At 39.5% G+C, this 14,833-nt stretch overlaps 1 protein-coding gene across 4 annotated transcripts in view; it reads right to left on the bottom strand.

Annotated features, from left to right (window-relative positions):
* TTC8 (tetratricopeptide repeat domain 8) overlaps positions 1-14,833 on the bottom strand; it is a 49,386-nt gene that overhangs the window by 18,154 nt on the left and 16,399 nt on the right. For 2 of the 4 annotated variants that reach the window (XM_054827189.1, XM_054827190.1), the window contains 4 exons: positions 13,544-13,607; positions 13,236-13,395; positions 6,846-6,935; positions 3,082-3,126 (listed from right to left, as the gene is read on the bottom strand). In XM_054827189.1, the coding sequence (XP_054683164.1) occupies positions 3,082-3,126; positions 6,846-6,935; positions 13,236-13,395; positions 13,544-13,607 (359 nt within the window). Of the gene's footprint in view, positions 1-3,081; positions 3,127-6,845; positions 6,939-13,235; positions 13,396-13,543; positions 13,608-14,833 lie in introns of those variants that run through there. The other 2 variants (XM_054827191.1, XM_054827192.1) reach the window with 2 other exon arrangements.

Here is a 14,833-nt window from a genome sequence, read left to right as displayed (position 1 = left end):
AAATAATAAAACCCGCTAACATTTAGTGGGTTTTCTGTTAAAAAAAAAAGTGTTTTCCTTAAAGAATGAATCAGAGCTGTTTTTAAATGAAAAAGAATACAGATTCTTTATTTGTAGCTGTATATAGCACGATTCTGAGATTAATTTTTTTACCATTACTTTCCTTAGCTAGACTGTATTATAACTAAGACTTCCAAATTGTCTACCAGCTGTAACTCAGCATAAAACAGCTTGTAGTGCTATGGCAATTTACCAATGTATTGCAAAATTAAATTGGTAAATGTACATTTGTTTGAAACTTAGTAATTTCATACATAGTATTGTATGCACCAAGAAATTAGATAAATGGAAACGATAGCAAGCGTCTGCTGCTTCTTTCACAAGCTGCTGAATGGCAGTAATTCTCTCAGCAACAGTTATTGACTAAAGTCTTATTTGTGGCCAAATCAACAGATGATAGTCTGTAAGATAGCTGAGTAAATGACATTAGCCATAGTCAATTTAACACAATTTCTTTTGGTGAGTGTCTTCTGGATTTCTGTAGTTTGTGAATCTGACATAATTCCATTATAAATAGATTTCTATCAGAGAGTATAAACTTCAGAGTATTAGGAAGAACTAAGGAAATATCAGAGGTCATGACTTCTGGCCTCAAGTATATATTGTGCACTCATTGTTCTTCCTCATGACTAAGTATCTTGTCATCAGTAACCACCTGTGAATAATGGCAGAATAGGATGTCACAGTCTACTGCTGAAAAAAGTAGCAGCTGAACTATTTCTGGACAAGTCTTTTAAACTACCCTTCTCTTACAGCTCATAAAATGGCTTTTAGAAATAGCTCAAGGGGTACAGAAAGTCAGTTATTAAGTATATGTGTTCAAAAGGAAACAAGTCAAGAACAACAATGGACAGAGTAATAGTCATTTCTTCAGAGAAGTGTTTAATTTTTCATTAAATAAGCTGAAAGACTTTTGAATACATTTTCAAGTGCTGAAAAAGCTCAGTGCTTCTCTCTTCTTCTTGCATCCCCACGTTTCTGATAATTGATAGATTACAGATGTATTTACTTTTAATTTGAACCCAGTTCCTAGCATTATTTGTCCAGCTGAGTGCACACTGATTAATGATATTGCTCAACTGAAATTGCCGAGGCTTTTTTTTTCTTATATAGTGGATGAATACTAAAGAGAAGATAAATAATAAAACTGCCTTTGCTTCTTAAATAATAATACAGTTGAGAACAGTACAGACTGTTCCAGATCAGCACAGCGACAAAGGAAGGATATCAGCACTACTACTTTTGTGTTTTATTTGCAAAACTGCAGGAACTGGTACTGTGAAGTGTGATACAATTTTTTTTCCTACAAGATGCTATCATTAACCAAAAATGTTGATCTCCCTCTTATTACACAATAAACAGTGGTGACTAAGCTGACACTTCTTTGCTTAAGGATATTTATTCAAATGGCTAGGGTACATAAAAAAAACATAGGCAAAACTTTTCCTGCAAGACAGTGCTATGGGATTCTCAGCAAGGGTTTCAAAATACATGCACTATAGTGTAAAAACATCTTACAAATTTATTCTGAGGTGTCTGGAAAATTCCTTGCATTATATGAAATTTTCTGTCTAGCCTAGGGATCGTGCATGTCCTTAAAGTGTCACAGGCACGTGTGGAATCTTGTCAAGTGACCCTTTTATTCTTAGTGAACTGAGTTCTCAGTAATAAACAACACAAATTTTAATTATTAGTGGCATAAAACCCAGGCATTTTCTTCATATTCAGAATCAGCATATGTAAATGTTAATTGCTATTTCTCGCTGACATTTCTGACACTTGCACTTACTGTTTCAACCATATTTTGGATTAATAGTGTATTGCAATTCAATCCTCTTAAAGAATGCTATGCCATAAATTGACAGTGTACAACTATAATCATTTGATACTAGATTAAAAAGCTTCACATAGCAGTGCATTTGGAAATGGTTCTGATCTATGTCAACAATAACAAAATATTTTTTGTGTGTTATTAACTAGAGAGTTTAACTTCAGATCTAACAGACACCAGTTAGTAGTAGTGCAGAAAATTCAATGACTGTTTAGTAAGCTATGTATTATTGACACAAACAGCTCTTTCAAACAAACTTCAAGCAGAAATTCTGATTCCATTTCAACTGGGTGCACATATCTAACATAATAATGAAATATTTTGACACTTTATTCATTCAATAAATTAATTATTTCCCTGGGTGAACTGCCAAAAAAGTTCTGCAACCTGTACCTATTTCTGAAAGTTTAAAAAATATGTACTCAAACTTCATCTTACCCATTCAGTGCAGCAACATAAGAGGAACCACAGAAGAAAAAATTTAGAAAGGGTAAGAGGGAAACTGCATAATTAGGAAAACTTTTGGAGAATAAATGTTATAGACAATCATATAGACAATATAATCTTTCTCCTGAGGCCACAAAGCACCTCAGCACTATGGAATTAAATTTCTAGAAAAAGTGTCCAAAGTCCTATTGATTTTTTATTTTTCCGCAGTTTCAACAAATACCTTTCCTTCCTATTCACCTAAATGCATAAACAACCATCTCGGTACTTTAAGGTGTCAAATGCCGTGCAATTCAATCATTAACTCTTTTGTCAGATACTTTCACCTTCTGTTAATAGACAGTCTTCTAACATATTCCTTACTCTCAAACCTCAGGAACTCTGAACTTTCTAGGCAGCTCAGCTTCCTGATGTGTAGTTTCAGCTGCTGCTCAGGCTCCAGTAAATGCTGTTAACAGGGAATCATTAGATACAGGGATCTTATGTTGCTAGATGACGAACCTGGTTTTAAGCATTAGAATGTTTTGCTTCTCATTAAAGAGAGCAATCCATATCCTGGTATTTACAAATTATCATCCCTGATTACCACACCTGTAAGAAAGGATTTCTCTCTTAAACAACTTTTAATGCTTCACTTCTGTACTTAGATGTGATGTATTACCTGGATCCTTAGTTTAGCAGAATACTGACAGAAATAACTGAATGACACTTAATAAAAACTGAAAATGGAGCATATGACTTACATTTTTTACGTCATTTTCATGGTGAAAAATATATTCGAACAATGCCTGTCAGAAGAATATTTAAAACATTGTCATATTTGAAGATTAGAATTGATAGTATTATTTTAGACGAATACAGAATCTTGATTATGCTAGGCAGAAATTAATTCTTTGTGAAAGCAATCACATTCACACATCACAATTGCTGACATTTACATTTAATTAAGACTTGAATAGACAAAAAGTATAGATGCACTACATTGTCATTACAGGAAAGCATTTTAAGTCTTAATTTGTTGTAAGAGATTAGTGGAATTGTCTTTTATCTTTGGTCCTTAAAGTCACTTAAAAAAAAAAAGAAGAAAAAAAGGCAGCTGTAATTTGAAAGTGACTGTAGATTTGAAAACCCGGTACCATTTTCATGGCTTTTTAACTGTAAAATCAGCAAGTGATCTAACAAAGACTTTTTTGCAATGTATAGTCAGGTGCTTATGTAGTGCAAAATCTACTTAAATTAAGCATAGGTTTATTAAGAATGTAAACTGAGCAAATTTTGCCTTAGGGACAAAAATTTCTAAATCCTACAGAATTTTGGGATCTGTAAAGGAAAAACTTTTTTATTTGTAAATGATAAATCCTAACAATATCGCACTTATGGAACTCAAGCACACCATCATAATACCAACGTTTAAAGAAGTAACATGCATCAGCTGTGCTGCGGTAACTGCTGATAAAACAAAACCTGCACAGCAATATAACTGCATCTTTGTTTACTCCTGTATAAAGCTAAGCAAGTCATACTGCCTTGTAGCTGTTCTGCACTAGAATATAAAAATGTATTTAACAGGTAATGGGGGTGGCATTTTAAGTGAATAAAATGATGTTTAAAGATACTAGATAACTAAATGGAGACTGGAAGCCTCCATTCCCAGAAATGTAGTATGGGTGCTAGTAACACAAGGTTCAATTGAGTTGAACCTTGATCTTTTTCTGCATCCAATTCTCAGTTTTAATTGCTTCAAAAGAAGAGAATGTTTTTCTAAATTCTTACTATTCATTATAAAAAGCTAAAAGAAAATATTGCCCCACGAGGAAAGAAATAAAGAACAAGACAGTAGTCTTCTAAGGGCTTCCATGTCTCTTCTGCCAGCTTTTCTTAGACAAAGTTCTTAGAAAATTTACCTTAAGGAAACTAGAGAATTACTAATGAATTGTCATGTCTGGTGAGGAAAGTAAACCACAGTCTACTTTTCTTCTACTTTTGGTCAGAAAAGACTCTGAACAGATGATTAAAAGACATTAAAGAATTATAAATAAAAACACATTTATAGGGAGATTAGAATAGGCGGATAACGAAAGAATAGAAAATAAAGAAGCAGTGGAACATTTCCTCCTCTAGTTCAATAACAGGGAAGCATTCAGTAGAAGTGAGTAAATCTAAAGCGATAAAAAAGATATTTTCTTGCATGGCTGGCATGAGGAATTTACTGCTGTTATTTATAAGCCCTGACCTTCGAAAGGATTTAAATGACTGAACAATCACTTGCATAAAAATATCTAGAGTTATCTTAATAACTCTATTAAAAATCCACAAGCTAAAAAAGATAAAAATTCCTGTTTCATGCCATAAACCAGTTGCTAACTGAGATTTAACAGAGGCGCTCTCTGGTGACAGGTGATACCTCATATGTCTACTATGGGGGGGTTTCCTGCAATAGTCCTTAACATGGCTGATGCTAGTCAGAGAGAAGCCACATTCCTGTATACTTCAAAACATCAGAAGACCTAATCATACAATGAAAAGGTAGATAATCTAACTTAAAAAAAAATGCAATGAATATACTGTGCAAACACATAAAGAAGAAATATGTAGGAAGAGTATGTACAAACATGAATACACAGGGTAATTATGTGAATTTAATAGTTGTAAGATTTATCATCTTTTTGCACCTGGAAGAGGTGACAGCTCAAAGAGTTTTAAAACTTTAATCAATGATTCTTAACACAGAATGTAGTCTGCAGTCTCACCTCCTGCTTTGGCTTTAGGCTTAATGCTGTCTTGTTTTAAAAAAAAGTTAAAAATCCATGTAGCTCCAAATTTAAACTTAGATCTTACATTCTGTGTGAAATGTTAATGTCATAATGTATTATCCTGATAATACTGACAAGTACGCTCGCTGCCTATGGATGTTTCTATGACTGTTGCTTTACATTTTTTGGCTTAAGCCTCTTTTCATATGAAACTGAAGGAAGACAGAGCTACCCCATTGCCCCGGAAAATGCTAATTAAAATCCAAAACTGTTAAAAATATATATTTCTCATGCCTGAGAGTTCTTGCTAAGAATAAATATTTCATCTGAAAAATAACCTACCTAATTAAATAGTATGTAGCGTTACCAAACACAATTAAAAGCTAGATGTCTTCAAGGAGAAGAACTAAGCCGAGTTTCTTACGGATGTGTTTTGTGTTTCTTAATCCTTCCCTCTCTTCTCCCTATTTTACAGACTGTCATGGATTTAGAAATATGGACAAAATTGGACATAATTGGCCAAAAGGCCTGCCGATTTTTCAGAATTGATACAGAACTGACTCATAACTGCCCTCAGATGATAGTTTGGAAAACTTTCATTATCTCATCAGACTAGAACTTAGTATATTTAATATCTATTCTTCCGCCTAGTTTAAGAGGCAAAGGGACAGAGATATAAGGAGCAGGTGAAGAACACAGTGCAATCACACGAAATTTATTTCCTCTAAAAACCACATTGAAAAGTAATGCCCTACAACAGTTTAGATCAGGTTTTAAAAAGCAAAGGAATTTGCTAATGCTTTATGAAAAATTATTAACTGAAGTTTTGGACTGGAGTAGCTAATTTCCACCAGCAGATTATTAAATACTGCTAGTCTTCTAACGGTGTTCACCATTATCTTTCTCACAATAGACTGAATACATGTGGGTTCTTTCGATTCTGGGTGACTAGCCAAATATAGCTCTTCAGAGTGTGTCTGAAAGTCGTTTGATACCTTGTGCAAAATGAGCTGTTGGTCTCAGTCCAACAGCTGGTTTTCGTGAACAAAGTATGCACACAAAACATCATCATCTATGCAACTAACTGTTGTGCTGGAGAAAGATTCAACTGAAAGGCCGCAGTATGATAAATCATTACACAACTTTTAGGTTTCTTCCACTCAGAGCTGAAACCCAGAAGTTGGACAGATAACCTGGATAAACCTGTTCTATCGGCAGATAGTCTCAAGTTTCAGTGGCTGTCAATCATAAGATCTTAACTGAAAATGAAGAATTCTGAACAAAAAACCAACATGTTTTTATATAAAAATTGCTAACTCATGCCATAAAATCAAAGGGAAAAGTCCAAACCATTTGACCATTTTTAGGCCATGATTGCCATCTATTTGTACACAGAACCGCATTTCCACACACTAAGGAGGGTTCTGCTGGTTGTTTTTCCTCCTGGCTTTTTTTTTTCCCTCTAGTTGCTCTTCATCACTTCTATATGCGCAGTTCAATGTTATTTACCAATGGAATATTTTATTCTATACACATGTTTTTCCTAGGTTATACTTTCAACATAACCTCTTCAGGCATATTTTCAATTTCAAGTCTGGTAACCACTGTCAAAAGATACACAATATTTTTCTGAACTTTCCATCTACAACACAGTTCATCATTGTTTGTATCCCCAATCCCATGTACAGTTACATTAGAATGATGCCAGAAAATAAGAAAAAGATATCACAACATTAACCAAAATAGTTACATACCTTTGCCAGTTTGGGTTTTTGAGCATATTTTGCTAAATTCAGTCGAGACAGATTTATGAAAGGGCCATCTGGATTTGTCAGCATTGAAGCCTGAAGGGGAGAAGTAAGTTTTTAAGTGGGAAGATCCCCTACACTTTTCCTGAAAATTTTCAAAATATTAGTAGTATACAAAACACCCAAACCAAACCAAAACCCAAACAAAGCATTTGTAGATGCATTGCTCTACACTGCAGTACAGACTCTTCTTACTGAATTTCATCTCCTCTGAAAGCCAGGAGTTTGTCCTACTCCCATACAGTCCCTGAAAGAGGCTGCACGAATTACCTTCCGGAACTACCTTTTTCTTCCCTCTCTCCACTATTGCCATAATGTGTCTAAGCATGTAGCTTGGACTGTTAGATGGACTGAAGGTAGTTGGGATTCATAACAAAAAAAATCTTCAAGAAAGATCAGTCCATACCTGCGATAGTGAGAAGATATCACATTTTGCCATTAACATGATATTAATCTGTATTACATATTCATGCCAATTGCAGTTTATTAATTTTGTCAACAGAACAGGGTAAAACTAGTATAGTTTTTTTTCCTTATCTTCTGAAGGTTTCATCCTTCGTTAATTTGGGTGATTCTTACTGTAATACCATTGATACAGCATATAGCAATTATAGTAGTGATGACATACAATGGCAGGGTTATTTAGCAATTAACATTATAGAATTTAAATCACTAGTTATTCTCACCCAAAATCAATTCCCCTTGAGGTACACATCAGACTTGCCCATCCTTCCGCATCACCCACCAAGTGCACCCAGGTCCTTGGGCAAAAGCAAGCCCATGGATTCAGCTTTTGCCTGAAGTAGGGCTAACCCAGACTGTCTTGCCCAACATATTCCTCATGTGCACTACGGGGACTTTATCTTGTCCTACAGTACGTAAAAGTTTTGACTGGGCAGGGCCAACTCAATTGACAGACACCCTAGTGTTAACTAACCAGGTGGCCTTTGTTAAATGTGTCTCCCAATGTTTGAAGGTCCCACCACTCATTGCCCTCAGTGTAGTTTTTAGCAGTACATGGTATTGTTCGATTTTCCTGGAGGCTGGTGCATGACAGGGGATGTGATACACCCCCTCAATGCCATGCTCTTTGGCCCACATGTCTATGAGGCTGTTCCGGAAATGAGTCCTGTTGTCTGACGCAATTCTTTCTAGGGTGCCATGTTGCCACAGGACTTGTTCTTCCTGGCCCAGGATAGCATTCCAGGTGGTGGCATGGGATATGTTTCCAACCGCCCAGTGGTTGCTTCCACTATTGTAAGCACATGGTGCGTTCCTTGGTGGGTTTGCGGGAGTGTGATATAATCAATGTGCCATGCCTCCCCATATTTATATTTCAGACATTGTCCTCCATACGACAGAGACTTTAACCACTTGGTTTGCTTGATTGCAGTGTATGTTTCACATTCACGGATAACCTGTGAAATAGCATCTATGGTCAAGTCATGCCTCGATCCTGAGCCCATCTACATGTTGCATCTCTTCCTTGATGGCCTGAGGTGTCATGTGCCCACCAAGATACAATTAAGTCACCCTTATGCTGCCAGTTCAAATCCACCTGAGCCACTTCAGTCTTAGCACCCTGATCCACCTGTTGCTTGTTTTGATGTTCCTCAGTGGCCCAGCTCTTGGGTATGTGGGCATCTATGTGACGTACTTTTACAATTAGGTTCGTTAGCCGGGCAGCAATATCTTGCCATAATTCAGCAGCCCAGATGGGTTTGCCTCTGTGCTGTCAGTTGCTCTGCTTCCACTGCTGTAACCACCCCACAGGGCATTGGCCACCATCCATGAGTCAGTGTACAGATGTGTAAAAGTGGCACTGGCCACTTTTCTCACTCAGCAAAGTCTAAAGCCAGCTGGATGGCTTTCACCTCTGCAAACTGACTTGATTCATCTTCTCCTTCAGCAGCTTCTGCGACTCATCGTGTAGGACTCCATACAGTAGCCTTCCACCTTCGATGTGTTTCCACAATGCAACAGGACCCATCAGTGAACAGGGCATACTGCTTCTCATTTTCTGGTAGTTTATTTATTCTGGTATTATTCTATTAGTGGGGTACCTTCAGCGCACATCTCCTCCTCCTCCGGCGACATTCCAAAATCTTTGCCTTCTGGCCAGTCCGTGGTCACTTCCAGAATTCCTGGGTGACTGAGGTTTCCTATTTGAGCCCACCGTGTGATCAGTGCGACCCACTTACTCCACATACCATCAGTTGCACGATGTGTAGAGGGGATCCTCCTTTTGGACATCCAGCCCAGCACTGGCAATCAGGGTGCCAGGAGGAGCTGTGCTCCAGAACCAACCATCTTCAAAGCAGCCTGATCCCCTTCATATGCTGCCAATATCTCTTTTTCAGATGGAGTATAGCAGGCCTTGGATCCTCTGTATCCCAGACTCCAAAACCCCAGGGGCTGACCTTGAGTCTCCCCCGGTGCTTTCTGCCAGAGACTCCATGTAGAGTCATTCTCCCCGGCTGCAGTGTAGAGCACATTTTTCACATCTGGTCCTGCCCAGACTGGCCCAAGGGCTACTGCATGAATTATTTCCTTTTTAATTTGTTCAAAGGCTTGTTGTTGCTCAGGGCTGCATTTGAAGTCGTTCTTCTTCCAGGCCACCTGACAGAGAGGGCTTACAATCAGACTATAATTTGGAATATGCATCCTCCAAAAACCCACAATGCCTAAGAAAGCTTGAGCTTCCTTTTTGCTAATTGGTGGAGACACAGCTGCTATTTTGTGGATCACATCCATTGGGATCTGATGGTGTCCATCTTACCATTTTATTCATAAAAACAGGTTCTCCTGTGCAGGTCCCTTGGCATTACTTTGTTTTATGGCAAAACTGGCTTTCAGAAGGATTTGGACTATTTTCTTCCCTTTCTCAGAAACAAATTCTGCTGTATTGCCCCATATGATGATGTCATCAATGTACTGCAAGCGTTCTGGAGCTTCACCAGGTTCCAGTGCAGGGTGGATCAGTCCATGGCAAAAGGCAGGGCTGTGTTTCCACCCCTGGGGCACTTGATTCCAGGTGTACTGGATACCCCTCCAAGTGAAAGCAAACTGTGGCCTGCACTCTGACACCAGAAGGATCGAGAAAAATGCATTTGCAATATCAGTTGTGGCATACCACTCGGCTGCCTTTGACTCCAGTTCATATTGAAATTCCAGCATGTCTGGCATGACAGCACTCAGTGGCAGCATGACTTCATTCAGGCCTTAATAGTCTACTGTCAGCCTCCACTCTCCATTAGACTTTCACACTGGCCATATGGGACTGTTAAAGGGTGATCGAGTCTTGCTTATTGAGATCAGCTTATGGATGGGAATCAGGGAGTCGTGGTTGATGCGATATTGTCGCCAGTGCACTGTTGTGGTAACAATCGGCACCTGTTGGTTTTCGACCCTCAGCAATCCCACAGCAGAAGGATCCTTTGGAAGACCAGGCAAGGTAGACAGTTGTTCAGTTTCCTCCATCTCCAAGGCAGCTATGCCAAAAGCCCACCAGTACCCTTTTGGGTCCTTGAAATACCCTCTCCTGATGTAGTCTATGCCAAGGATGCATGGAGACTCTGGGCCAGTCACAATGGGGTGCTTTTGCCACTCATTCCCAGTTAGACTCACTTTGGCCTCCAGTACAGTCAACTAGGATCCCCGTGTCACTCCAGAAATAGAGATGGGTTCTGCCCCTTCACAGCTTGATGGCATTAAAGTACACTGTGCGCCAGTGTCCACTAGTCTTGTACTCTTGTGGATCTGACATGCCAGGCCATCGAATCCACACAGTCCAATAAACCCAGTTGTCCCATTCCTCCACCTGGCTGGAGGCAAGGCCCCTCTAATCCTGGTCTTCATATTCAGTACTCACTTCTTGTGAAAATGATTTAGAAGTCCTTCCAGAGGATCACAAGTAAGATCAGGCTTTCCACTCAGTCTGAGGAACTGCAGTGGCATTTTTCCTGGAAGAATCCCCTTTTGTGATTGTTTTTCCTTGAACTCATGTACTTGTGCCTGTAAGGTCGAGGTAGGTTTTCCATCCCACTTCCTCATATCCTCTCTGTGGTCATACAAGTAAAATCACATACGTGGTGTGTACCCTCTATATCATCTCTCTTGAGCAGAGAAATGCTTACTCCTAACAGCTGAGATACTGGTTCATACAGGTGGGGAATAGGACATATTCTTTTCAAGTTGCTGGACCATCTGGGACAGTTTCTCCACAGCTGGTGCCTCTTTGCCTTTCCAGTCCATTACTGCCAATGAGTTGGTGTACAATAATGGTGTGCTCCGTACAAACTTCCACCACATGGACTGGGCACATTGGACTTCATCAGGATCTGTGGTTAACTGCGTGTTGTCCGGGTCATAATAAACCATGTCCTGCACAGCTAATTTCCTCGGGTACTGGATACCTCTCTCTGCGATGGTCCACATGACATACATCATCTTCACTGAAGGGATACCTTTCCCTCACGCCTGACAGAAGTCACCTCCAGAGGCCGAGGGCTTGTGTCTTTTTCCCAATTGCCTTGTCAATGCCCCCTTCCCTAGACAGGGATCCCAGCTGCTTGGCTTCCCTACACCGTGTAATTCCAGGCTACTGGCCCCGCTATCCCATCAATGGAGCAGCCAGGTAACAATGTGGTTGCCTAGATGGCGGCTGAAATCTTTTCACATATCTTGCATCTTACTCAGGGACAGGGATCGGGTGATTACCTTTGGTTCTGCCTCTTCCATCTGTTCTTGGGATGGTCCTGGTTCATTGTCGTCCCTTAGTAAGTGAACTGATTTCTTTGTGTATTTCTTCTTCTGTGTAGGGGTGACTGATACCGGCATAGGTTGTTTTTTGGTTCAGCTGCAGTGCTTGTCATTGGGGTTTGAGTAGCATCAGCGCCTGTCACCAAGGTTGGAGTAGCCACAATGCCTGTTGATCTGTTTTCCCTCTCCTCCCCCTGAGGGTGCTGCCTACTATCGAGCAGTGTTTGGTAGATACTGGCCAGGGCCCAGCACAGTGCAGCAAATTGTGCCTCTTTGGAACAGCCACAGCATTTTCCTTACAAATACTCACTTTGTCAGGGTTCTGTAGTTGTTCGGGAGTGAAGTTCCAAACCATTGGAGGTGAGAAATTCTCTAGATACCTGCCCATATTCTCCCACATGCCATGTCACCCATGACTACCCAGCGTCAGAGCAGATCTCTAGTTGGTATTCTTACAGCAATTTTTTTGTAACCCTAAACAAGACCTGGAACACATTCAGGAGACATAGCAACAAGAGCATGCTGGCTTGAACATCCCAAAGGTATTAAAAATTCTCAAAGGCTGCTGTAACCAGCCTGAAGGAAAAAGGAGGTGAAGGAATGGGAGAAAGTATCCACTGCTGTCTTTCCCATCAATTGGGTGCAATTATTAATCAATTCTGAGAGATGTCATCAGAGGTACGGACATGACAGCAATGCCACATACAAATACCAGCTTAACCTCATGACCAGTGATGTTATCATATCGTAAGTCAATATTACACATTATAGCAAAATGAGAATCCTGACCCCTCTCCCAGAAGTGATAAACAGCACTGCAGGGAATACAGAGCAAGTATGAGTTTACATAACACAACCATGTGAACAAACAAAACACCATTGTGACCAGCAACTACTTACCTAATATAATAAATGTTTATAAAAACTTTGTTTTAACACACTCCGGTCAGATCTGTTGTTATCTCAACCCTTCATGCCCCACGTTGGATGCTGAAAAGGATTGTCATGGTTTAGCCCCAGCTGGCAGCTGAACACCATGCAACTGCTCGCTCACTCCTCCTCCCCCCGTGGGATGGGGAGAACAATCAGAAGAAAAACGTAAAACCCATGAGTTGGGATAAGGACAGTTTACTGGGACAGCAAAGGAAGAAGAAAGTAACAACAACAGTGCTTATAAATGAATATACAAAGCAGGTGATACACAATGCAATTTGTTCACCACCCAGAGCCAGATGCCCAGACCCTCCCCAAGAAACAGCTGCTTCTCCCCAGCCAGCCTCCCCCTTATAGCCCCTTATATGTGGAGCATGACGTCATGGTATCGAATATTCCTTTGGTTAGTTTGGGTCAGCTGTCCTGGCTGTGTCCTCTCTCAGCTTCTTTTGAAAATTAACTCTATCCTCACTGAAATCCAGGACAAACTCTACTTAGAAAACAATTTACACAAAAAATTAAAAATGCTCACCTCCTTCAAACTTGAGTTTAGATACAGCTTTTAAGTCAACTACAATGTCACTGTACCAGATACTATGACCAAGAAAGCCATTGTTCTGAGAGCAGCGCCAAACAACTTACCGTTCCTAGCCTGACATATCTCCCAGAAGCACTAGTAATGGGACGAGCTGTGAGAGCTGTTCGAGGTGTTTTTATAGCCTGTTCCATAGTACCTGGCCGCCCACTTTGCGTGCTGGGTCTCACAAATCCTGTAATAGGTCTTCCTGATTGAGTTACTGGCCTGAAGATGTTAAGCACATTATCCTTATGTTGAGTGGTATTTATCAACAGAGAATTTAAACACTTATATATGAAGCATTTCATTTTCAGAAGTTAAATTTAGGATTTGCTCATTTGTCATATTTTTAAAAAAATAAACAATCACATACCTAACAGCTGGACTGGGGCCTGCACCTTGGCTAGTTCCAGGGAGTTTCAAAGATGTTCCTGGTCCTATAAAATAAGAGCATTTCTCACTTCACATTGAGATACTACACCCTTGTCCAGGGGACTTTAAAAAATGATTGTGTCTTACAATACACTGAAAATTTCTTTGTTAAAATTGAGGGGACATAGCACTAGACAAAGAAGACAAAACCCAAATATTGCATTGTACTACTGATAAATTGTCAGACTATTGCAAAAAACCTGCCACAATGAATACAACATTACTTTTACCCTTCCCATTCTCTCCCTTATCCCACTTAGTGGGAGGCGTGTGTGAGCGGCTGTGTGAGACCTAGCTACCTACGGGGGTTAACCCACAACAATTCTCAAGAATGTCTTTGAAGCAACAGATAGCATTGAAGTAAGAAAGGTAACTGGAACAATGAGATCATGCTAATTTGAAATGGTGTATTTTCAATCTAGGACTAAAATAGCACCCAGAATTGAGTAAGTAACCCAAAACCTTCAGCTACAGGGCAGATGGAGAATGGTATCTCATGTCATGAGACCCATGTAGGAACCCCATCCACAGTTTAAGGCACAGTAAAGTTCAAACTCATCAATATCCAAACGTCATCAATGAAAATACTGAATTGGCTTTAGCCCAGGTGAATGGTCACCCTTTTCACATATTTCTGTTTTGACAGTGGATCATTAAGAATTACTAGTTCCTGCATTTAGATTTTCCATCACCTTCACTGACATTAGACTACAGTCAGTTTTTCCAACCTCCTAAGTGAATGTCTAACAGATGGTTTTGAAAACTTGGTTAAAAGCAAGATATGACATCTATACCTTCTGGGGTGTCTGGTGCTTGTTACCATGAACAGAAAGAAATGAGATTTGACACAGCCAGTTCTTTACAAATCACTGTTACTCATCTACTTACTTTCTAGACACTTATGAACTGCTTTTATTCCAAATGTTTCCAAGAACTGAAGTTAAACTGACAGGTAGTTTCCTTCCTTCTTTTTTTCCCCAAGATAAACCCCAAGTTTGTTCTTTTTCAGTCTTCTCTCTCTCCTGCCCTCAGGCTGTAATTACCTCTGTGATACTACCAGTCTACTGTTTAATCAAGTTAGTAGACTTGTCCAAATTGGTAACTTCTAACTCAATCTAAATACCTTCTAGCTTTTTTAATCCATGCTGATACCAGCATCTCTGACTCCAGTATTTAGAAGCCACCTGGCTACAGCTGTATTTAAAGTTAAATAATACAAGAAAGGTATTAA

The sequence above is a fragment of the Grus americana genome, chromosome 5 (assembly GCF_028858705.1).
Source record: "Grus americana isolate bGruAme1 chromosome 5, bGruAme1.mat, whole genome shotgun sequence".
Taxonomy (NCBI): Eukaryota; Metazoa; Chordata; class Aves; order Gruiformes; family Gruidae; genus Grus; species Grus americana.
Note: the sequence above shows the minus strand (reverse complement) of the source record. Positions and strands in the feature narration are given on the sequence as shown.